This window comes from Drosophila montana, unplaced genomic scaffold (genome assembly GCF_035044405.1).
Source record: "Drosophila montana isolate Dmon_TW-CO22-7 unplaced genomic scaffold, ASM3504440v1 contig_1624_1, whole genome shotgun sequence".
Taxonomy (NCBI): domain Eukaryota; kingdom Metazoa; phylum Arthropoda; class Insecta; order Diptera; family Drosophilidae; genus Drosophila; species Drosophila montana.
The window spans coordinates 3,054,713-3,078,532 of record NW_026996559.1 but is presented as its reverse complement, the minus strand read 5'-3'; the positions used below and the strand labels follow the sequence as shown (position 1 = coordinate 3,078,532).

Genomic DNA, 23,820 nt, shown 5'->3' with positions numbered 1-23,820 from the left:
GCAGTTTGGTCACCCAAAATACCAAACACCTTAGAAACTGGTCACTTTTTTCAAACACAAAACTTTTAATTTACAGTAAATAAATAAAGTTTCCAAAAAACACAAACGCAAATTGCAATGGCCGAATTCTCAGTCGAGCGCGTAGAGGACAAACGCACAGTTAATGGTCGCACAGAATATTATTTGAAGTGGAAGGGGTATCCACGCAGTGAAAACACTTGGGAGCCGGTTGAAAATCTCGATTGTCCGGATTTAATAGCAACTTTTGAAGAATCATTAAAAAATAATAAAAAAGAGACAAAAAAACGCCTTTCCACATCGTCAACACCAGATTCAATACGAAGTAAGCGAAAATCGTTCATGGAGGAAGATACCGACGAACAAAAGAAGTTGATTGGCTTTGATCGCGGCTTGGAGCCTTCAAAGATTCTTGGTGCGACCGACTCATCCGGATACCTAATGTTTCTGATGAAGTGGAAGGGTAGCGATCACGCCGATCTGGTGCCCGCCAAGCTGGCGAACGTCAAATGTCCACAAGTCGTTATACAATTTTACGAGGAACGTCTAACCTGGCACACTGGCAATGGCAATGGTAACGGCTCCGGTAGCGGATGTGGCAGTGCACACGCCGCTGGAAGCGTTAGTACACCTGGAAGCACCGCTGACGCTAGTCCGAGCGGCAGCATCAACGATGAAAATATAAAACCCGACGCTGGCGCCGAATTAGGGAACGGAGACGCTGTCTAGTTCATTTCACAGAACTCGTTAAGCCAGCAAAAACAATGCCATGCAAAGCTGCACGGATACACACAGATACACACACACACACAGGCACATGCTCGCTCCTACATTTTTACATACAAATAACATAGACATAATCATACATACATACATAGATATACATACAGGCATGTTCTTTATTGCGCCAACAAAAACAAAACAAAAAAAAATTGAGCGTATTTCTAAAATAAAGTAAGCATACATTTTAATATGTATAACTAAAATAGCAATGTTTCTTTATCTTAAGCCAAGTTTGCGTAGACTACCTTTTTACGAACATACAGTAAATACGATCTGGCAACGCCAATCGTCAAGTGCGGGCAATCGATGTATTCGATAAGTTGCGCTGCCAAGCCGGCAAACTAGAAATAAAGATACTACAAAGGCAAATGTTGTGAGTTTAAATAAAAATTAAATAAATAATGGCTCAATCAAGCTCTATGAAGCTGCTTGGCGCACGCAACATGAGTTGCATTGTGGAGCGCATGGAGTGGAACAACAAAATGGATCTTATTGCTTATGGCACCGAGAAAGGTAGGTAGCATCCAGCTGTTTTTTTCCTTCCATCCTTGATCCAACCATGAGCATGGAATTGTTTCTGTAGGTGAGGTAATCATACAGCGCCTGAACTGGCAGAAAATCGTCACCTTCCCGACGCCCGGTGAAGATGTGCGAGTACGTTCACTGAGCTGGCAAATGGACGAGACACTGTTAGCGGTCGGTTATAGCAATGGAAAGGTGGCGCTACTGGATGCCGAAAGCGAAACCATAATATCGGGCCTAATCTACGATGATGACATCAAGAAGGTTTACTTCAGTAAGGCGATCAACAGAAAGGAGAGCCTCGACAGCTACACATGCAGTGCAAAGGACAAGCACAGACGGTATTTACCGAAACTGCCTCCACTGACCAATATCGATCCGTGCCTGAAGACGCTCGATCAGAAGTCATTTCCCAAGGGTTCACCCTGTTTTTTGGTAGTTATCATGCGCAGCGGTAAAGTGCATTTACTGCTCCTTGGCGCCCTGCAGGCGGGCAGCATTGATCTCACACAGCATGTACTAAATCCGGATCAATTCGATGTGTACGATGTGCGTCTCAATGGAGACTTTAATGCCATTTATGCACTTCTTCGTGATGGCCAACAGCTAAAGCTGTTGCATTTTCATAATCAGGTTCTGCAGGATTCCATATCACCCATGCTGGAGCTGGCTTCCCACTGTGCCCACATACTTGAGACCAAAAAGTGAGTTCCTCTCGGCATTGACTATTATCGCAACTAATTTCTCCATCCATTAATATATAGTTACATCAATGACACACAACAGTGCCTAACGGAAGCATGGGAGACGGTGCAACTGGAAATGGACAACAAGCTGACCAAGTATGCCAATTCGCAGGCATATGGCATGATATCTGCACACTTTCTGGAGCTGCTCGTATTCGGTTACGCCACTCTGGAGGTCGAGGAGTTTCTGTTCGAGTGAGTTAAGTCCCTACACTCAGTATACAGTGCTCATGGGCCCCGCCGCTTTGTTCTTCTCTTTCCACAATACCACAGAACGTTGACGGAGAAGGGCTTCAAGAAGATAGCCAACTCAGTGGATCTGAGCCTCAACAATTTGCAGGGCCTGGTCTTCAAGCAACTAAACGGAGCCGCCATTAACATGTTTTACTTCCTCAATACAATTGCGGGCTTTGGACGCATGACGCATTTCTTTGAGGTTTGTCCTGTTTGAAACGAAGAAGTTTATCCCAATTAAAAATAATGTTCCATTTTAGGCACTCATCTCGCCGGATGTGGCCAGCGAGGCGATGCGCGCTTGCGGCTCCTATTTGCTGAAAGTGCATGAGCTGCAGCGCACGATTGACACGCTGGTGTATGACATGAAGCTGTTTCACTCCTGGATCATATTCACTATACTGCGTCTGTCCCATCAAGAGATACCCGATGATATGGTCTTTACCGGAAAGGAGAATGTTGCCCTGGCTGAATTCTTTTGCGCCATGGAGCCAGACATCCAGGAACCATGTGAGGGCGATGATGTCATTGAGGAGAAATCAGCAACGGCGTCTGGAATAGCAGGAGAGTATTCGTCTGGTGATGCCAGTCCAAGTCCGACGCTGACACCGCGCAGTAAATTCAATTTGGAGCGCGTTGGTCAATATCTGGAGAATTCATATTTAACCCAGCTGCATACAGTGAACCCAGACGAACTCTGGCCACGCCTGCTCGCCGAAAACGAATGCCTTGCGCAGTGCAACCTGTTTGTGCCTCATGACAAGAAATTGTCCCTGATACAGCAGCGCGACAAAATGTTCAACGCCATTGACGCAGTGTTCCATAAGCCCACGGAAAGCATTAGTGGCAGCTTCAAACTGAGCACAGCTGTGATATGCGGTGATTTGCAACCGATTCCCCCCGAATCTGCCGCTGACCCGGAACAGCAATCCAATTATGATTATGTGACTTGCAGCTACCATGTGCACGAGGCGACTAAATGTGATATGCTGGCATTGACACTCAGCCTACAAGAAGCCATGGTGCTGGAATTCAGTCGCGGCGACGATTACTTGTTGCGCTGCACGCGCGTTCAGCTGCAGCCTGGCCCGTTCACGCCTCAGCTGCAGGAGGACTACTACAATCTGCGCTTTGTCGATCTCCAATTCTACAACGAATCCTCGATATCCATGCTGGCACAGACGTCAACGCCTGCGACCGGTGTACGTCCACACAGCTACTTTGTTCAGTTCTCGTTGAGCGCATCGCGCAATCACTGCACACAGCATCAGTTGGCACCCCTCATGAAGTTACCCGAGGCGACGGTGACGCACAGCGTGCACGATATACCGGATGCGGCCACATTTAAAGGCCTCGACGGTGTCTGTGAAATGTTGGCCGTCTCCGGTAGTCGTAAGGTGGCAACCGTTCTATCTGATCGCCGGCGCAAGATGACCATATTCGAAATGGAGATAGAGGAGGAGGAGGACGATACGGAAATGTCCCAAGCGTCGTTCTTAGAGATCAGCAAAGAGTCTGTGCTGGCTACCGGTTCCAACGAAGCGGATAAAGCGGAGACGTAGTATTAACCGGCCAGTGAATGATTAGGCAAAACGGAATAGATACGACTCGTTTCAATCGTTAAATCAATCGCTCTAAGTTAATACCAATTTTCCAACAGTGAAATTGCATTAGATTCTCATTACTTTTCATTACTTTTCGCTTCATTTGTTTTTCTTGTTACTTCACTTTAATTAGCAAAGAAATATTTTAGTATATTATAATTATAAAATACATGTATGTACAAAATTCAAAACAAGCGGTTCACGTACCACGTGTTGAGTCTAAATTAAACTTTATGCAACAAAATGCTGAAACATTTAACTTTGAGCCCACGAAAATGTAAGTTAACTAATCACTAATGCCCAAAACAGACAACCAACCAGTTCCCCCCAAAAAGACAAAAAAACAAAAATTAGGCAATCGTTTCGAGTGAGAGAAAACTAGTGCTTAATTGTTACAATTTGGATCCAAAAAATCAAAATATAAAAATCTGTAGCCATTCATAACAATTTCACTTGGCTCAAACATGTGTTTAGCTAGAAAATAGTTAACCTGATCTTGGCATAATAGTTTAAATATAATGCATACACCCAGCATGTCTGAAACTAGCTATCTATCCCGCTCGCACATCATCTTCTTGCTCTTACAAAAGTGAAGATACATTTTGGTTTTTGGCTGAGATATGAATTTCAATTGTTGGCCAAGTGTCGAATGGGCTTTTGGGAGCAACCGAACTAACTGATTTCGTACTGATATGCATCATCAGAATCCTCGTCGCTGGAAATGTCGCGCTTGCGTCTCCGCTGCTCGCGTTTGCTCAGCTTTTTGGCTGGCTGTAGAGGTGCAGCCGCAGCAATTGCTGTTGTCGCCTCCGGCTCATCTTTCTCCTCGGGCACTGCAGCCTCCTCATCAATAGTGGACGGCTCAGCCTCTTCCTCCTCGGCTTTCTTCTGTGTCTTGACCAGTTCGCATAAGTATTTGTAGCGCACCAAGCACTCTTCCTTGGTCTTTTCTGGCACACTGTTGGCAATCTTTTGCCAACGATCGCCGCCGGTGGTTTTCCTATATTTAACGATGGCCGCCTCCAGAGCGCGCTGCTGTTCCTGGGACCAGTTAGTCTCTGGTATAAGCATGCTCTTCTCATTGACAGTTGGTGTGCCCTTTTTAACCTTTTCCTTGCGCACCGCCTCCTGTGAATCCTGGACTATGTTCTCGGCAACGCTATCCGTTTGTCCTGGTATACGATAGCCGTTCTCCTTCATTTTGGCCGCCATGAATGTCACCTCTTGGACGGTGCGATTCATGGACTCGGCTATGGTATTCCAGCGACTGCCCGCACCGCCTGGATATTTCTTTACAAGTCTAATAAGTTCCGTCAGATCCTCATCTGTCCAAAAGCCGCCGCTAACCGTAGTCTTAAAACGCAGTTGGAAAAAAACAAAACATTTAAGTATAACGATAGCCACTCGCCACTGCCACTCACCTTTTGGGAAACTGGACGTATTGCGTCATCTTCGGTTAGCTCACGCGCCTGGATTTGTGAATAACCGCGTAACTCCTCCTCGGTCTTCTCAGGGGCCCTTGTGTTCTGCTTGCGCTTGCGCAGATTCTCTTTCTGCTCCTTACGCAGACGCGCCTGCTCTTCAGCCTCACGTTCTAGTTCCTCCTGGCGACGTGCCGCTTCGATCTCCCTGAAATTATTATTGTGAATTCAGTTGCATGAGCTCAGTCCTTTTACTTACTGTCTGCGCTTTTCCAATGCCAACTGCTTCAGTTCGTTGGCTTTGCTGAATGCATTTTTTATTGTCTTCGGCAGATTCCAGATGGCTACTGGTATTTGAATTGGCAGCGTATTGAGTAGTGATGGCATTGGGATCTCGTTTAAAATGACATCCATGTCGATGTTTTTGTTGCGCTTCTGCAGCTTTTTAAGCTTGCTGCCGAATACCTGCTCGGCTGTGTACTTCTTTTCCAAGTAAGCTGCCCAGGCAAACATATACTGGCCAACGGTGATGATCAGGAATATAATAAAGGCACCCTCGTATAGACCAATCTTACGCATCCTGCGGTAATAATAGAGAGCGGACTTCCAGTTGGGCATACCGTCGCGCAGCACCTTGTCGTATTTTTCGCGCTTGGATCCATCCTTGAGCACCTCGTAGATGGAGACAAGATTGCGAAACTGGATATTGGCATCCTCGGCCGGATTCTTGTCCGGATGCAGCACAATTGAAAGGGTGCGAAAGGCGCGCTTTATTTCATTATTCGTGGCAGTCTGATTGATACCCATAAACTCGTAGAAGTTCTTGTTGACCTCTTCGATGAGATCGAAAATCTCCAGCTCCTCGGAGTGCCAGGCGCTTGCTGAACCGCATAATAGCAATAGGCCAAATAGTAATGCCGAAAGTGTTGTTCTGGTGTGCAGCTCCATTTAAAATCTTTAAAAATCAACTAAAACCGAAAAGCGGCGGACCCCTGCACGCTTACACATACACATGCACACAGGCATTCGCGAACGCACTCGCGACGAGCTGTCAACGTCAAAAGTGGCAACGTCAGCAGTAAACAAAAACAATACTTGCTAACGTTGCCATATCGCCCGACACCAGGGTGGCAAGCTAAGCAAATAGTTTTAAATTTGTGACGAAAAAGATGTGCATTGTTTACGATTTTAGGCGAGTTTTGGCTGATTTGAAGCATACGCATAAGTATTATAAGTTTATCATATGGCAAAAATTTGAATAAAATCAAAACTATCGATAAATGCGCCTGCAGCTCTGCAGCACAGCACAGGCCTGTTAAGTGCTAGCGATATATCGCATAGAAAACATAGCTAATAGCAGCCACACACAACCTAGCGCTATAGGATTTGCAAAAGACGAAAACAGTGAAAGCGGTGTGAAAAAGCAGGCGAACAGAGATAAGAAACAAAATACAAAAGTCAACGCAAGCAGCAGCGGCACAGCGTCAACTCAGCGCTAGCCGCTGGGGCTCTTTTTAAATGGATTAAGCGTTGCTCACACAACCAGATAACAATACACCAGGGGGAAGCGAAGCGAGAGCGCGGGCCGGACTGGAGCAGAGCAGAACGGAGCCATGTCTTCGGCCGTCAATATACAAATCGTATCGATGCCGAATCTGGCGAAGATCGAGAGCTTTTTCAAGGATGTCAGCTATCGCGAGACGATCGAATATAGCGCCAATTTCAACACACGCCTCTGCATCGAACGGCGACTGCGGCTGCCATTTCTCGATCCACAGACAGGCGTTGCACAGAATCACTCCCAGCTGTTCATGGATAAGCGACAACGAATGCCTGGCTTTCGCCAAGGCCAAATCTACACGTATCCCGCGGCTCGTTGGCGCAAAAGTCGGCGCCAGTACTTGACTAAGATGTACAGGTGAGTTTCTCAGTGACTTCCATGCTAATATCGTACCTAAATCTAACCTCTACACACAGTCGATTTCCCGAGCGCCCTTTTCAGGCGCTGCGCAAAGAGCACGAGGCGTTGGTGGCCAGTGGCATTAATATTGGCGGCACTGGTGTTAGCGGTACCGCTAGCATAGCCAGCACCAACAGCAGCAGCTCAACGTTAAGCCTCAACATGCTGACGGGCGCGGGCGCATCGACAACGCCAACAGTGCTGAGTACGCTACACAACGATACGACGCATGATTTTAACGGGGCGTTCAGCATGGAGGAGTCTTGTTCGCTGGGCGCCGCCGGCGGCGACACATCCGACAGCAAAGACAGTCAATTGCAAACACAGCAGCAGCAGCAACAATCAAAAGATGATCTGCCCAAGGAGTGGTTCTACGATGATATGATGGACATGAACGATGTGGACTCGCTCGAGGAGCCAAAATCTCCGGCTGACGATGAATACGACTATGATCCGCGATATGGTAACAAAAAGCGGCGTAAACGTCGACCGGGAAAGCGTACAACGATACACGCCAGCAGCGAAACTGTCAGCACCAGCAATAGTAGCAGCGCGCGCCGACGCAGCGCTGTGATGCGGACGCGTGTTACCACGACAGATGCGGCGCTGGATGCGTCACTTGAAGCAATAGAGGCGGGCGACATTGGCGGCACACCGACTTCGAGCGGTGGGCGCAGATCTCGTGGCGCTGGCACACGGGGCAGGCGACGTGCCAAAGGCGCCACATCTGGCAGCACCACAGCTAGCGCCAGTGGCATGCCCAGCAATACATGTGATCCGCCCAGTCCGGGCCTGGTTAATGAGCCACCATCGTTTGAAAGTGCCGCCGCCGCTGTTGGCGTTGGTGTCGGCGTTGGCGTCGAGGATGGCAATGCGCATTTGCGCAATTATCGCAAGTATCTGTAACGCTAGGATCAACCCATGTAGGTGGCATTTTGCATGGACCACATTCATCCACTACCTAACTACCTATCAGTCTATCTACTTATTTGTTTATTGCATTCGTTTCCTAAACGGTGATTACTATTTTTCAACATATGTAATTTAAAGTTAGTTTAAGGCTTAGTTTATTAGTTCCTTATTCGAGTCCAGCACCTGACCAGACCAGACTAACCAGGACAAAACCACCAAAACACATCCGAGCAGGCGTAGCTAAATTTTTATTCTACTGGTAACTCTGTCGCCTATCTAATTGTACGTTCCCATAGCCAATTGATTGTTGATAATCTAACGTATATATAGCCTATATACACGTAAATATATAATATACATAAGTATATTTATGTATTTATATATATACATATAAAGCAACTTTACTTAAACAAAAATGAACGCGGCCAAATCAATCGCAATCCACAAACGGTTTTTGTTGCCGCCATATTCAACTTATTTTCAATCTTGATTTGTTCTTTTGTTTTGTTTTTTTTTTTCTCTTTATTTTAATTTAAATATTAAGTTCAAATTCATTGGCGTAATGTATTCTTAGGCAGTGTGGTAGGGTTTAGGGTTTCAGTCCAGTCCAGCGCAAAGAAAAAAAGAAAAACGATTTCGTAAACCAAAATTTTTCTATAGGAATAAATAGTACATTTCTTAAGGAAGAGAGCTGAATAACAAAAAAAAAAAAGAAAAACTGTGTACATTTTGAAAATCAAAGACAAAAATTCTAATAAAATTAAAAAGAAAGAAAACAAAAACATAATTTTACACACCTTTGGAAGGCTTTTATACAAATTTTTGAAGTTATTTAGATCTGGACTATACATGTTTATTGTATGTACATATACAGTGTACTACATTACACTAACAACCAAAACTTGGCTGAAAAAAAGAAAAATTAAAATTTGTATGAAAAAAAAAATACAAATAATATTTATGTATATAAAACTCGTAATTATAAAGCAATTTTCAACCGATCTCTATATTGTTTTGTCTATTCGAATCCAACATACAAACACTATCTGAGAAACTTAAGTATACAAATTTTCATAATTTGGGAACACAATATATTTTTATGTATAAACATTGAAATCTTTTAAAGCGCTATATTTAATAGAACTTTATGCGACAACAAAATCAACAATTAATGATAATTTCCTTTATTTATCGTAACGTGAAGAAGAGCGATTGCTGTAGCAGATGACGTCAGAAATTCTTCAGCGTTCAGGCAAAAGTTTCACAGTGAACGACTCCCGTTAGGGGTTTACCGTTTAATGATCATATGGCGCTATTGCTGAAAAAATATCGACGTCAACTAAATGTATTGGTGCTCACAGATTTCCTGATTTGCTGGCTTTGGAATTAGAAGCCGCGTCAGCGTTTGCAGCCTTGCTGCGTTTTGGCAGTGTGGACGTGGATGTTGGTGATGGCGATGAGGACTGCGATTCGCGCTTGCGTTTGTTTTGCTTTCTTTCGTTGAATGCCTGCACTATTTGCTGATACATTTCATCGACATCGGGGAACTTTTGGGCGCGCGGGGTTCGTTTTAGGCCGGACCAAATCGGACGCTGCTCATTGGCAATTGTAGTGGGATGGGGGGCGAAGGACAACTCAAATGCGCCGCGTCTTGGAGCTCCTTGGGCATTCAGCTGCAATTGGAGCTGGAATGGCTGACCTGCATCTTGAATTTTGCTTAGCAGTGCTGAATGTAGCTCCTCGGCGCGACGACGAAAGACTCGTCACGAGCGGCAATGCTCGATGTAAAGCACCGGATTAGTCGGGTCCAGCGCTTTGGTTTCCTCGCTTTTTGGCGGCGACTGCATGAAAATATATACTTATTTATTCATTCAAGTTATCGACAAATTTGTTTAAACTTACGCGTTTAGGGGCAGCCTTTTTAGCACGCTTTGGCGGCATTTTTACTTCTAATATAGAAACTCTCTTTTAAAGAAAATGCGCGCTGAAATTCTTTGCAGAGTGATTTTGTAAACTTGTATCGATATATTAGTGCTTACCAACAATATGATGGTAGTACTATTGTGAATTAACTGAAAAAATGTATGGCCACACATTTCTAGCTCAAAATGCACAAGTGTATGACTATCGATAATTTATTTACCCAGCTAATCAAATTAAATGTTTGTAGCTCAACATCTGGCAACGCTTGACTTATATACTTGGCCCTTATATATGATATATATTATTGAATTAAACAGTTAATATTGGTGCAAGTGTTTAAACAAATGCAAAAGAAAAAGAAAAAACGATCTGAAACTGAGGCCTGTCAGTAGGATAATTATAAGTTTATAGGTATTATTGTTGCAATCCATGTAAAATAGAATAGTATAGAATACCACTGTTGTAATTTATAATTTTCACAATTTTAGGCTATTATTGAAATTGTGTGCCGGCAAAATCAAAGTGCTTGCACGTTGATTTTGGCGCCAACTGAATTCAATGGACGAGGTTACGCCAAACGAAAATGCGAAACCCCCGGCTCAATCACCGACGCCGCGTAAACGTCTCGGTCGGCCCCCGAAGGCCCACCCAAAACCGATTGACAAAAATGTGGTAGCCGAGGCAACAGCTGAGGATATGGAGACGACGGAGACCTCGGCGGAACGTGTGCTTACAGTATCGCCTACATTGAGCAGCGAGTGCCGACGCAGCTCCCGCAAAAAAATCATTAAATTCGATGTGCGCGATCTGCTCAATAAAAACCGAAAGACACACAAAATACAAATTGAAGCGCGCATTAATTCTAAAGCACCGCCAACTGCAAATGATGCAACAACACCAAGCACACGTTCACTTGCCACTCTTGATGGCGGTCCTGCAGAATCTACAGCCACAGCAGCTCGTCAATTGCCATCGGGACCGCCGCCGCCGCTGGTTGAAATCTTTGCCAAGCCAAAACTGACAAAGAACCTGAATATTGCCCAAGTGAACAGCGAGGAGACGTGCTTGGCTGGTCAGCAAAAGCAAAATGAACCACCACAAGCTGGGGCAATGCTGGTCCAACGCAAACGTGGACGCCCGCGCAAGGCACAGCCCGCGCAGGTGATAAGAGATGTATGCGCGATCCCTGCTGAAATTACACGCAGCATCAGCTACTCGGACTCGGATACTAATTCAGCCAACTCCACTGCCACTGGGGAGAGCGACGCCTGCTGTGAAAATAAACTAAAACCCAAATTCAAATCCAAGTTGCGCGTGTCCCTAAAGCGCATGAACATGCCCATAAGTCGGGATTCCTTTGACTCGGGTGAGTCGTTAAAGGGCCCCTCACTGCCATTTAACCTATTGGAGCTGTCCACATCTTCATCAGAGGTACCTGCATTGCATGCAATTGATGAAGTGAATGAGCCAAAGCCGTCGGTCAATACCAAAATGCCGGCGGAAACAAAAGTAAATATTAAGACTGATACAATAACAATGCTGCCAGGAGATGAAGAAGATTCTGCTCCACAAATAATATTTGAGGAAGTAGAAACGGCCAAGCCGGAAAAGGATAATGAAATGAAGGCACGTGTAGAGCTGCCTACTGAGGAGAGTAGCAATAATTTCAAGCTGCTTTTCCCCAAAAAAGAAGAACAGCAGCCGGAGCAGAAGACAGAGACTGAGTCGGACTCAACGCCGAGTCTCTGCTCTGCCAAGGATGTGGATAAGCAACAGTTGGATCCTGAATCGCTGAATCGAATAAGTAGCTTAGGAGAGCAGATCGCAGAAAAGCAAAACATCGAAGCCAACTGTGAAGTGTCACCACCACCTACAAGCAAGCGGCGCAGCAAGCGTTCCAGTCTACGTGGCAGCGCACTCAGTGCAAACGGCAGCAAGATGACGCTGGAGGAAACATTTGCCGAAATCGCAGCAGTTAGCTCCAAGCGAATCTTACAGAGTGAAGCAGTCGAAGAGCCGCAGCAGCAGCAGTTGCAGCTGCAGCTAGATGCACCCATTGATCTCGTCGGAAACTGTAGCAATATTTGCAACAGCAGCAATAGCAATAGCAACCTTTTCGAATTGTCGCCACAATTGGAGGCCAACTTGGAAACTAATTGTAAATTTGAAACACAAAAACGAGTGTCTAACACTTCTTTCCAATCGGAGACCAACACCGTCCAATTGGAATGTGCTGCCTCAGAGCAGCTGGAGTCGTTGAAAGTAACTGCAGCGGAGGCAGCTAAAGTTCCAACTGAGCTGCCTGCGCAGGCGATTGATGATAAGATGATTGCAACTGTAGAGCAGCAGCCCTCGCCAGATCAGTCTGCCGCTGAAGCAAAGGAAACTCTTACGCCACTTTCTTCCCTTTCCAATCCGATTCTGCCAGCAGCAGCAACTGCCATAGAGCTATTATCAAATCCATCAGAAGCTTTACTCAAACTGGAGCCGCCCACACGCAAAGCGGAACTGCCTTTAGAGCAGCAAATGCCAAGCGGTAGTCCCACTCCCACAGCCAATAGCAATGTCGCAGGCAAAGCCAAGCAGGAAAAGGTGAGTGCCAGCCAGGTGCCTCCTGTGTCCATTGTCGAGTGCGATGCGCTGTTCAAAGCCATGGACAAGGCCAGAGCCCAGGTGCGTCATGATGAGAAAACTAAAAAGAAGCTCAAGCTGTGTGCCAAGAAGCATGCAGCTAAGCTGGAACTGCAGCCGGAGGGGCACAGCAACAGCAATTCACCTACTGTGTCGTTGACCAACGCCAAGAAGCAGCGCCTCAAGAAGAATACACGTCGCAATACCATTTGCGAGTATCCCGCCGAGCAGTCCCCAGCGCTTTTAACCAAGCGACGTAACTCGCAGCATCCGCAGAAGACATCCCAGAGTCCCGAAAGCCCAACGCAGGCGGAGCCATACCCCAAAGCGAAGCTTAAAAAAATGTTACGCAAACGCTTGTCCAGCAGCCTGATTCGTCAGAATTCAGTGGACTCCAGTTCGAGCGCCTCGCAGTGTGCCTTCAGGCGCAAATCGAGCAAAGTCAGCGATGCATTGCAATTGGCGCTAACTGAAACTGAATCTACCGAGTCCACCAGTTCCGCCAGTAAAGTGCCCAGCTGCGGCATACCAACGCCCATATCGGAGCTCGAGACGCCCGATCCGTTAAACGACATTGCCCAGCTCATAGAGAATGGTGTTAAGCTGCTGGAACACAAACTGGAGGATGCGCAGCAGGAGCAGCAGCAGCAACAGCAGTTGATAACAAATGTGCTGCCCGATGATGATTTTGCGCAGCGAGTGGCCAACATGGAAACACCCGCGACGACGCCCTCATCCTCGCCACAGCCCAGCAGCGGCACCAGCTGTAACGAGGATGCAACCCCAACTGTTGGCAGTGGAGCTGTACGACGCTCACATCGCATCAAACAGAAGCCGCAGCTGCCCAAGGCGAGCGTTGGCCGTGGCGTCAGCAGCAGCAGCCAGACATCCTCCTCCATCAGCATGGAGGAGCAGCTGACCGAGCTGGCGCACATCGATGCCATCAATGAGCAGTTCCTGCGCCAGGAGGGCCTCAATGTCTTTCAGCTGTTGCGTGACAATTATTACCGTTGCGCTCGTCAGGTCAGCCAGGAGAATGCTGAAATGCAATGCGATTGCTTCCTCACCGGCGACGAGGAGGCCATGGGTCATCTATGCTGCGGCGCCGGCTGCATCAATCGCATGCTAATGATTGAGTGCGGCCCACTGTGCACTAATGGTGAACGCTGCACAAACAAACGCTTCCAGCTGCACCAGTGCTGGCCTTGCCGCGTCTTCCGCACCGAGAAGAAGGGATGCGGCATTACGGCCGAACTGCAGATACCACCGGGTGAATTCATTATGGAATATGTGGGCGAGGTCATTGACAGCGAGGAGTTCGAGCGCCGTCAGCACCTATATTCGCGTGATCGCAATCGCCACTATTACTTCATGGCGCTGCGGGGCGAGGCGATCATCGATGCGACCGCCAAGGGCAACATTTCGCGTTACATCAACCACAGCTGTGATCCGAATGCGGAGACACAAAAGTGGACGGTGAACGGCGAGTTGCGCATTGGTTTCTTTAGCGTTAAGACGATCATGCCCGGCGAGGAGATCACCTTTGACTATCAGTATCAGCGATATGGACGGGATGCTCAGCGTTGCTATTGCGAGGCGACCAACTGTCGCGGCTGGATTGGCGGTGAGCCGGACTCGGATGAGGGTGAACAGCTGGATGCGGAGAGCGACAGTGAGGCGGACAACCTGGCCGAGGAGCCGGACGAACTGGAGTCGGGACAGGGCCCGGAAACAGATAAGAAGGCATACAAAACCAAATCAGCCAAGAGCAGCAAACTGAAGCCGAGCAAACCATTGAAGGTGTCGACAGCAGCGCGCAAGATGCGCAAGGAACTACCAAAAGCTAAGGATCGCGAATACAAGGCCGGACGTTGGCTACGGCCATCCGGCGGCGGCATTGGTGACAAGTCTGCCGCACGTAAGCTCGAAAAGCTTGAGGATCCGGATGTGCTCGAGCAGCTGCTGTTGCTCAATCGCAGCGGCCTCAAGAATCAAGTGGACACGCTGCGCTTCTCCCGTTGCATGGTGCGCGCCAAGCTGCTGCAGACACGCCTTCAGCTGCTGGGCGTGCTGACGCGCGGCGAGCTGCCCTGCCGCCGGCTCTTCCTCGACTACCATGGCCTCCGGCTGCTGCACGCTTGGATCAGTGAGAGCGGCAACGATAATCAGCTGCGGTTGGCTCTGCTCGACGCTCTCGAATCACTTCCCATACCAAATAGGACGATGCTGAACGATAGTCGTGTCTATCAGAGCGTCCAGCTCTGGAGCACCAGCATGCCAGATGAGCAGCCGAAAGAACCACAACAACAACCATCCCAGTCGAAGCACGAGCTGGAAGCAGTGCGTCAGCGTATGGTGGCGCTGCTACAGAAATGGAATGCCCTGCCCGAAATCTTTCGCATACCCAAACGGGAACGCATCGAACAAATGAAGGAGCACGAACGAGAGGCGGATCGTCAACAGCAGCCGCATTACACGGCCACCGCACTGGAGGATAGCAACAGCAACAGCGCCTCCTCAGTGCTAAACAGCGATCGCTACAGACAGGATCGCTTCAGGCGCGCCACCATCAATCGCTACGAGAAGCCCAAGCAGCCAACACGGATGAGCGGCAACAATACCATCTGCAGCATTCCCACACAGCCCAAGGAGCGCAGTGGCAACGCAGAAGGTGGCGGCGGGAGCAGTGGGAGCGGTACTGGCAATGCCAACAGCAGTTTCTTCAATGGCATCAGTAAATCTGATCCACGGAGGCGATCCGAACCGGTGGGAGCCAGCGATTATGACACACGCCGCACCATATTCAAGAAGCTGCGACGTTCCCTATTCGAGCGAAAGGTATGCAAGCACGTACAAAGTGACACTCTGTTCACTGTGTTCCGATTAAATCTGTTCAAAAGGGTTAATTAATTATTTACATTATTTTCCTCGACAGGTGGCCCAAGACGAGGCGGAGAAGCGCGTTTGCAGCGTGGATTGGCGGGAGCACGAGCTGCGCTGTGAATACTTTGGCGCTGATCTGAAAACCGATCCCAAGCAGCTGCCCTTCTATCAGAATACGGAGACCAACGAGTGGTTCAACAGTGATGATGCACCGGTGAAAGCGCCGCCACGCTGCGGCAATGGCAACTCTAGCGGTGCTTCCAGTGAGCCACACTCGCCGGAGAGCAGCGGCGATAGTCTGGAGTATAGGTTGCCCGGCTGCGTAGAGCCGTTGCCGCCTTCCTGGCACTGGAGTGTAACTGCCGACGGTGATATCTATTATTATAATCTGCGGGATCGCATCTCACAGTGGGAGCCACCAAATGCACAGCAGCGCCTGCAACAGTTGATCGACGATTCACCAGTGCCGGAGCGAACAACCGAAGCGGAGCACATTGCCGACGAGCTGGTGAAGATTGATGTTGACTATGTAGGCAGCCTCAGTAACAAATCGCTGGCGCAGTACATTGAGGCGAAGGTGCGCGAGCGACGCGAATTGCGACGCAATCGTCTTGTTTCGGTCTGTGTGATCAGTCCCCGACGCGAGGAGGATCGAATCTACAATCAGCTGGAGGCGCGCAGGTACAAGGAGAACAAGGAGAAAATTCGCCGCCGCAAGGAGCTCTTTCGCTGCACCCAAAACGAGACGAACAATACGGATCCATTGGCGGGCAAATCCAGTGACATGCTGCCCATTCAGGGCTATTTGTACTCTTCCGATGAGGACGTTGACGTGGATGCCGCTAACTTAGCGCCCGGCTGTGCTGCTCTGCCGTTGCTCGATGTCATTGTCGATGGCGTCAAGGATACGCATGTGGACGAGCTGGAGGCACTGAATCGCAGCCGAAACAACAACAACATTGCCAAAATAAGCACGAGTCACGTGGAGCCAAGCACCAGCAAATCGGCGCTAGCTGCGCTCGGCATTCAGCTGCAATCAATGCCGCTGTCCATGTTGAGTGAGTTAGAAGGCGATGGCCTGGTTAAACCAAAGCGCAAACTGCCCATGCCACCACAACTACCCGAGAGCCAGAAGAAGCATCGTGGTGAGCGTGAAAAGAAGCGTAAAACGTAAGCGTACAACTTCTGCAAATGCAAATCCCATCGAATACAAGCATTCACTCAAATCCCTTTTAGGCCACTAAGCAGCACTTCCAGCGGACGTGAGGCGTGTGAAAAGTTTCGCTTTGAGATAAGCGGCCATGTGGCCGAGTTCTTGCGTCCGTACCGCAAAGATACCTGCCATCTAGGTCGCATCACCAACGATGCAGACTACAAGTTTCTAATAAAACGGGTAAGTGCCTATGAACCCATTATTAAATTGGTTAATAAGGGTTTTGTGTAAATGTATGTAACAAGCACAAAGCGTAATCTCCGATCCCATAAAATATATATATCTTTTTGCTAAGCATTAACAGCAGAGTCGATATAGCAATATCCGTCTAGCTGTCTGTCTGTCCGTATGTATGACAGTCCGTACCCGATCCAAACTATACCAGTTTTTTGGATACCCTCTAAAGTTTCCCCCAAAATTGTAATTGGGCTTTGCTATTCACACACATTGGGATGACATATTTGTGCTCTAAAAATTGCATCAATATTGAGGATTTCTTATGGTATGCTGCAGCTCGGCGCTGAGTCCACGATATCTTCTAATCGGGCACTCACAACTGACGGACTCTTACTTGTTGTGTGACTGTAAATTCTACAGCATTAGTGACCTATGCTAGCCAATAATTAAGGAGATAATAACACATGTTTTGTGGGTCTTATAAATATGAGAGTATATTACATATAATTTTCTTAACACTTTTGTAATGTTCTTCTATAGCTGAGCCACCATATAACGACCAAAGAGATGCGTTACTGCGACTTGATTGGAAATCCATTAGCCTGCACAGAGTCGGTTAAGCACAAGTCCTTTGAATTCATCAACCAATACATGCGAAAGAAGGGGCGCGTGTATAGGAAGCCAGCCGATGAACCCGACTACTAAACAACAGTATCAGCCGTACTCAGGCACGCACACCATGGTATCAAGCCAATGTTTAGCAAATGAATCAGATATTTTTCATAGTTGTGTTTTTATTTATGTTTTTTTTTATTAATATTATACCCAGTGTATGGGTATAAACTAAGTTTTTCATTCTCATTTTATCAGTTTATTCGTGGCGATTTGACAAAAACAAAAGATTGGTAACAACAAAAGAAAACACCTAAGTAAACGAGTTTCCTCGTTGCTCAAAATGCAGTTATGCATGAAATAAAAACATCTATTTTTAAATTCAGCGTGTTTTTAAATTGCAATTATTAATCATGTTAGTAAAGAGTCTCAAATCCGTTTTCTCTTACGAGTTTCTTTCATGTAGGTCTCCGTTACTTTTCCATATTAAAGTATGGCAGCGCTGGTGGTGCTGCCATATCCGCAATGCATTGCGCCAAACTGATTTCTTCCTTTTTGCTCAACAGGAACTGCTCAACAATGCAACCAAAATATGAGTAATACTCTAAAATTGAAGTCTGAAACTAATACATTTTTTATTCAATGAATAATTTAAAGCAGTGCACAGAAGCGGTACACACATGACTATTGTGTGTGGGTGTGTCATTGGGTAAAAGGATGTTCATCTATTGTTGGGCGGACTGCTGTACTTCAGTGGCATTAGCTGCTGGTGTGCGATTGGCCTCCTCGGGTTTCATGGCAGGGAACAGCAGCACCTCCTACAAATAAACACAGAATTATTGTCAAGTGAAACAAAGCAAATTGGTTTACTAGTTTTGTTTTTAGCACAAACCTTAATGTTGTTGGAGTCGGTTAGGAACATGGTCAGTCGATCAATGCCCATGCCCCAGCCACCAGTTGGTGGCAGACCGTACTCTAGCGCCGTGCAGAAGTTCTCATCCACCATTTGAGCCTCGTCATCGCCTGCGGCCTTATCGTTAGCCTGCTGTTCGAATCGTTCGCGCTGAACCACAGGATCGTTCAGTTCTGTGTACGCATTGCACACCTCCTTTTTGGCCACAAAGAGCTCGAAACGCTCGGTAAGGCCAGGCACACTACGATGGTACTTGGCGAGTGGCGACATAATTTGCGGATGCTCGCAAATGAATGTTGGATTAATGCATGTCTCCTCGATAAAATCACCAACCAGTTTGTCTAGCAGACGGGCTGTGGTGCGTGGCGCCGGGCACTCCACCTGATGTTTGATGCACAATTGGGACAAAAATGCGTTGGTTTCCGGGCTATTGAATGTGTCCGCCGATGGGAACTTAACCTGAAGCTTCTCCTCGAGTGTTTTGATCATAGAAAGACGCTTAAAAGGTGGCGTAAAGTCAAGCTCTTGCTCGACACCATCCGGCCCATCCGGATGGTATTTAATTTTGTACGACCCGTGTATGGCCTTAACCATGCCAGAAATCATTTGTTCAGTTATCTCAATTAAATCGTAAAAGTCTGCGTACGCCATGTAAAATTCGCAAGTGGTGAACTCAGGATTGTGGGTCATATCGATGCCCTCGTTACGGAACTGGCGACCGATCTCGTAAACGCGATCCATGCCGCCCACAACAAGCATTTTATGATATAATTCTGGTGCAATGCGCATAAACAAATCCATTTTCAGTTCGTTGTGATGCGTTACAAAAGGCTTGGCTGTGGCGCCGCCAGCAATCATATTCATCATTGGTGTCTCAATCTCAAGGAAGCCCAGACGATCCAGAAACTGGCGTACATATGATATAATCTGTGTGAAAATAGAAATAGAATTAATAAATAAATTTACTGCATGCCCATTAAAGGTGCTAGCTTCCTACCTTTGCACGAATCTGGAAGTTTTCGCGCACTTTGCTGTTCAGTATTAGATCCAGATAGCGCTGACGATAGCGCGTCTCCTTGTCTTTGAGCCCGAAATGCAGATGTGGCAGCATGTGCAGACAGGGAGAGAGCAGCTTCAGCTCGGTTGGCATAATGGATAGCTCGCCTTTCTTGGTCTTGCCGGGATGGCCGTTGACGCCAATGATATCGCCACGGCGCAGCTTGGCTGTGTCCTGCTCAAAGGCCTTCTCGCTTTTGTATGACTTGGCACTGGCCATTACCTGCAGCTTGACGCCTTCACCGCGCAGATCGTAAAAAATGAGCTTGGCACCTGACTCACGTATGGCATGAACGCGCCCAGCTACACTCAAATTGACCTGGTCGAGTGTCTCGCCATCCTGAAGCTGAGAATATTGTGTAATAAAGTTTTCCAGCGAGATGCTCACTTGGAATTTGTGTGGATACGGATGATTTTCGGGCGTTTGCTTCAATTCAGCGACTGCAGCCGATCTCAGCTTAAAGTACTCATTCGGTGAGATTTCCTCTTCCTGCTCGGCGGCAGATTTTTTCTTTTGGCCGGCTTCTGGTGGCGCAGCAGCCGAACGCGTTGCTTCCTTCTCAGCCTTTTCCTTGGCCTTTTGTTCAGCCTTCAGACGGCGTTTCAGCTCACTGCAAAAGATTAAAAAGTCAGACGAATTGAATCATTCCTAATTTTGGGTACCAACAGTTTTGTGCCTTTGCTTGGTGCATGCTGCATGGCGCTCACATGATATAATCTTGTAGCCGTCACCGTTGGCAGTTTGAGCGATGACAAATATATTAACTGTCTTAGAGTGCTACGCGCAAACATTTGACAGCCACGAATATAGGTCTTAGTCTATTTATGACAGCCGCGATTGCTACCAAGTATGCACTTCAACTTAACCTCACAGTTGGCGCCTGGTTGGCCGTTTCTCCGTTTTGGCTTTAGCCTTCCAATTATCGCAATGATTGCACGTACTTACTTCTTGGACAGTTCACCAGTTGCAGTAGCCATGCCGATTGGCGTCTAACGAGTTCCGGCTTCGAGGGAAGTTGCAAATACAAAAATGACTGCGAATGCGCCACACACACTCCAAGCGAATTGAAATAAGAGAGCTATACAACAAATAACGATATATCGATAACTATATTTGGAATAAAATACCTCACACTGTCAAGTGCACGCGTTGCCAACGAACTTAAAGCACGTGTTGCTAATATATCAGCTGTTTTGTCAGAGCTTTTTAGCATAGTCCGGCAGCGCCAGGAAAATTAGTTTTGGGATCGTGATGAGACAAGCCGTGAGCCATAAGGAAACTTATGAAACATGCCGTGTTCTTGTCATTAGTCCAATTCTGAAATGTACATCGTCTAAAAATCATCAAACTGTATTTACAAGCAAATCAAAATTACTCGCTTAGAAGTTTCTTCTTTAGGTGCATGTATTCGCCACTTCTATATTAAATCGTAATTGTGCAGCCGGTATTGTTAATTCGTTTTGTTTAATCGGTTCTGTTACATTTTCTTTCTTGATCGTGAGAAATATATATTTTCACGTGCACATCTCCAATCAGCAGGTGAAATTGTGCCGGGTTGCTTGCCTGAAAACTGAGTGTGTAAGTAGAGCACAGACTAAACAAAATACACAAGCAAACGTTTCTAAACCTTATCAAACGTTATAACAGACGAAATATTATATTCGTCAAAAACATAAAAAACTAAAAAAAAAAATAAACTAGTCTTAACAGCTGGGCACAAACCATGGTAACGGTTGGACTACTATCGCGCCTGCTTACTGGCAGCGGCGTAGGCAGCGGCGTTGTCTGCATGCGTTTGCTCACGCGCATCGCCAGCCCCAATAGATTAAGTCTCAATCTAAATCCACGTTGCCTCAGCTTCTTATGCAGCTTCAACAAGGGAAGCGGCAAAGAAGCATCGTCGGCCTCACCAACATTGCCTTTATCGACAACAACAACTACCACAATACTGTCGCCGCTGCTTGTCGCCAAATATCGCAGCTATGCGCGTCTCAGCAGCAAATCCACCACGCAGTGTGCCAGCGCCAATAAAACGGACACCAAATCCTCATCAACGGCAACAGTATCATCCTCTAATGAACTGTTTGGAGAGGCGGCGAACATGGGCCTTTTTGCAAAGTTTAAGCATATGTACAAGCAGTATTGGTACGTGCTCATCCCGGTGCATGTAATAACATCGATTGGCTGGTTTGGCGGCTTCTACTATCTATCAAAAAGGTAAGTAGCCTTCATATGCCCGAGATCAGCTACTCATTATACATATGTACTGGCCTACAGCGGCGTAGATGTACCTGCTCTGCTGCAGTACTTGCACCTAAGCGAGAACATTATTGAGAAGGTGCAAGGCTCTGATATGGGACACTATGCGATTGCCTATCTGTGCTATAAGGTGGCAACGCCGGTGCGCTATGCAGTAACATTGGGTAAGTGACCCCTCCCAAAAAAAAAATAAGAAAAACAGCGTTACAGCTCAAACATATGTTTTCAGGGGGCACCACGATCTCTATCAAATATCTGGTGCAATGGGGCCATATTAAGCCCATGCCAACCAAGAGCCAGCTGATGAAAATGTACGAGGATACAAAGGCCACGCGTGCCAGTGCCAAGGCCAACAAGGATGAGAATCACAAATGATCGTTGGTTATTGGGCGTATACGTCGCTGCCCCCGCCTGGTGTCGTCGTTGTCGTTGTCGCTTCCCGTGCGGCGTTCAGTTGGCTAGTTGTATTTTTTGTTAAACTGTTGCACGTTGATTCAGGCCAAGTGTCGTTTCTGGAATTTAAGTTTCTCGCCCAGACGCATCTGTACACAATACAACCGAATTACTAATAATTAACGACGCTGCCTCCGTTTGAGAGAGGATTACACATCCAATACATCAATATTTCATATATATATTTTGTAATAACATTTTTGCATAGTTTTTGTTAGTTACGAAACAAATTGCCGTTGCGCCGCATGCAAAGGAGACCCATACTCATACATACATAAACCAGCACGCAGCACGCATACAGACACACACAAACATGCATATAACTCAGAGTAAGGCAGCCTCCGATACAGACAAGATGAATTGTAGTATATTTTATAAATGTAATTGAGAAGTTATCGAAAAAGAAAAACCGAACTGGTATAAAAAGTAAACATTTAGCCTTTGTTTTTGAATCAATTGCCCATTATTGCACCACATCGATTACGATTTCTGCAAGCTCTGCTGTCCAATCAGAATTTTAAAAATATCAGCTGGTAGCCAGCCAGACGTGTTCATAGATAAACACAAAATACGCATATAGCTGTCTCTGTCTAACCAACATGCTATCCCACTCTTACGCAATCGGTGAATTACCAAGTCAATATTAGCGATCACTTCTCGCTCGCTAGTCGGCAAATCCAGTTAGATGTATCTATGTGATACATAAGGACAATATAACGCAGTTGATTTAATTGTGGAAAAAAAAAACGAACAAGAATATTTACAAATATCTTCAAGCTGTTCGCATTTAAAATAAAATATTTTCCCTTAATTTTGACCTCGATTGTTAAATGCTTCCCTGTACAAAGGGTATAAAGGTTTTGTGCAGGAGGAGGGATCTTCCACCCCATAGTGTATATATTCATGCATAAGCATGCATTCATGTCATAAGCATCAATAGCCGATTCGAGCTAACCATGACAGTTGATCCCTCTGTCTTCTCCTATTGTCTACGAAGATCAAGTTTGTTTCATATCATAACTTGACCAGCTTCCTTGAAATTTCCGAAATTTAATACACGTCTCCCCTGAATTGTCACAAGGAACTCTGAAAATAAGTTTGAAGCCGGTAATTGTAATGTCAATAGTCTTGATTGGATTTTGTTTTTGCATTTTATATTTCGTTATCATTTTTTTTGTTTTATTTTTTTTATTTTCTTTTTTTTTTGTTTGTAACGTTAGTAAAATATCCAACAATTATAATTGTAACTAATAGTTAAGCCAGAAAAAATATATATAGTAGTAGTTGTTTCTTTCTTTTACAAATAAATAAATAATGTGTCTTGTTTTGTTTTTATTAGTTTTGTATGCTCTGTGTGTGTGTTCGTTAAGTTATAGTAGCTCGTAACATGTAGGGTTGTGTATTGTTTGCGTGTCGCTTGTCGAGGAAACAAGTTACATTTTGTACACATATACATTTTGGTTGCCGTGTGTAACTGTTTTCTATATCATTTACATAAA

At 46.2% G+C, this 23,820-nt stretch overlaps 7 protein-coding genes across 10 annotated transcripts; 5 read left to right on the top strand and 2 right to left on the bottom strand.

Moving 5' to 3' along the window:
* Positions 1-41: 41 nt before the first annotated feature.
* On the top strand, positions 42-1,006 carry HP1b (Heterochromatin Protein 1b). Its single transcript, XM_064699909.1, has one exon. The coding sequence runs from the start codon at positions 118-120 to the stop codon at positions 745-747; it is 630 nt and encodes a 209-aa protein (XP_064555979.1). The 5' UTR covers positions 42-117; the 3' UTR covers positions 748-1,006.
* A 119-nt stretch (positions 1,007-1,125) lies between these two features.
* On the top strand, positions 1,126-4,150 carry APC4 (anaphase-promoting complex subunit 4). 2 transcript variants are annotated; one of them, XM_064699905.1, is made up of 5 exons: positions 1,126-1,314; positions 1,385-2,027; positions 2,088-2,258; positions 2,343-2,505; positions 2,564-4,150. In XM_064699905.1, the coding sequence occupies exons 1-5, from the start codon at positions 1,203-1,205 to the stop codon at positions 3,863-3,865; spliced, it is 2,391 nt and encodes a 796-aa protein (XP_064555975.1). In that variant the 5' UTR covers positions 1,126-1,202; the 3' UTR covers positions 3,866-4,150. The 2 variants fall into 2 exon arrangements, with proteins under 2 accessions (XP_064555975.1, XP_064555974.1); XM_064699904.1 differs by having other exon boundaries at positions 2,088-2,264.
* Positions 4,151-4,268: 118 nt separating this feature from the next.
* Positions 4,269-6,388, bottom strand: LOC135440628 (uncharacterized protein F54F2.9). The gene is made up of 3 exons (XM_064699907.1): positions 5,588-6,388; positions 5,329-5,536; positions 4,269-5,260 (listed from the first exon to the last, which is right to left on the bottom strand). The coding sequence occupies exons 1-3, from the start codon at positions 6,274-6,276 to the stop codon at positions 4,580-4,582; spliced, it is 1,578 nt and encodes a 525-aa protein (XP_064555977.1). The 5' UTR covers positions 6,277-6,388; the 3' UTR covers positions 4,269-4,579.
* A 280-nt stretch (positions 6,389-6,668) lies between these two features.
* tth (toothrin) lies at positions 6,669-8,941 on the top strand. The gene is made up of 2 exons (XM_064699908.1): positions 6,669-7,246; positions 7,306-8,941. Exons 1-2 carry the CDS (start codon positions 6,942-6,944, stop codon positions 8,192-8,194), a joined length of 1,194 nt encoding a protein of 397 aa, XP_064555978.1. The 5' UTR covers positions 6,669-6,941; the 3' UTR covers positions 8,195-8,941.
* A 1,446-nt stretch (positions 8,942-10,387) lies between these two features.
* LOC135440625 (probable histone-lysine N-methyltransferase CG1716) lies at positions 10,388-17,934 on the top strand. The gene is made up of 5 exons (XM_064699902.1): positions 10,388-10,534; positions 10,612-15,592; positions 15,690-16,807; positions 16,874-17,030; positions 17,568-17,934. Exons 2-5 carry the CDS (start codon positions 10,682-10,684, stop codon positions 17,730-17,732), a joined length of 6,351 nt encoding a protein of 2,116 aa, XP_064555972.1. The 5' UTR covers positions 10,388-10,534; positions 10,612-10,681; the 3' UTR covers positions 17,733-17,934.
* A 315-nt stretch (positions 17,935-18,249) lies between these two features.
* On the bottom strand, positions 18,250-20,714 carry LysRS (Lysyl-tRNA synthetase). Of its 2 annotated transcripts, none has more exons than XM_064700039.1 (4): positions 20,555-20,714; positions 19,550-20,219; positions 18,532-19,479; positions 18,250-18,457 (listed from the first exon to the last, which is right to left on the bottom strand). In XM_064700039.1, exons 1-4 carry the CDS (start codon positions 20,584-20,586, stop codon positions 18,365-18,367), a joined length of 1,743 nt encoding a protein of 580 aa, XP_064556109.1. In that variant the 5' UTR covers positions 20,587-20,714; the 3' UTR covers positions 18,250-18,364. The 2 variants fall into 2 exon arrangements, with proteins under 2 accessions (XP_064556109.1, XP_064556107.1); XM_064700037.1 differs by lacking the exon at positions 20,555-20,714 and adding an exon at positions 20,276-20,435.
* Positions 20,715-21,056: 342 nt separating this feature from the next.
* LOC135440715 (uncharacterized protein C18orf19 homolog A) lies at positions 21,057-22,752 on the top strand. 2 transcript variants are annotated; one of them, XM_064700043.1, is made up of 4 exons: positions 21,057-21,187; positions 21,311-21,826; positions 21,887-22,032; positions 22,098-22,752. In XM_064700043.1, the coding sequence occupies exons 2-4, from the start codon at positions 21,333-21,335 to the stop codon at positions 22,241-22,243; spliced, it is 786 nt and encodes a 261-aa protein (XP_064556113.1). In that variant the 5' UTR covers positions 21,057-21,187; positions 21,311-21,332; the 3' UTR covers positions 22,244-22,752. The 2 variants fall into 2 exon arrangements, with proteins under 2 accessions (XP_064556113.1, XP_064556112.1); XM_064700042.1 differs by lacking the exon at positions 21,057-21,187 and having other exon boundaries at positions 21,218-21,826.
* Positions 22,753-23,820: the final 1,068 nt, after the last annotated feature.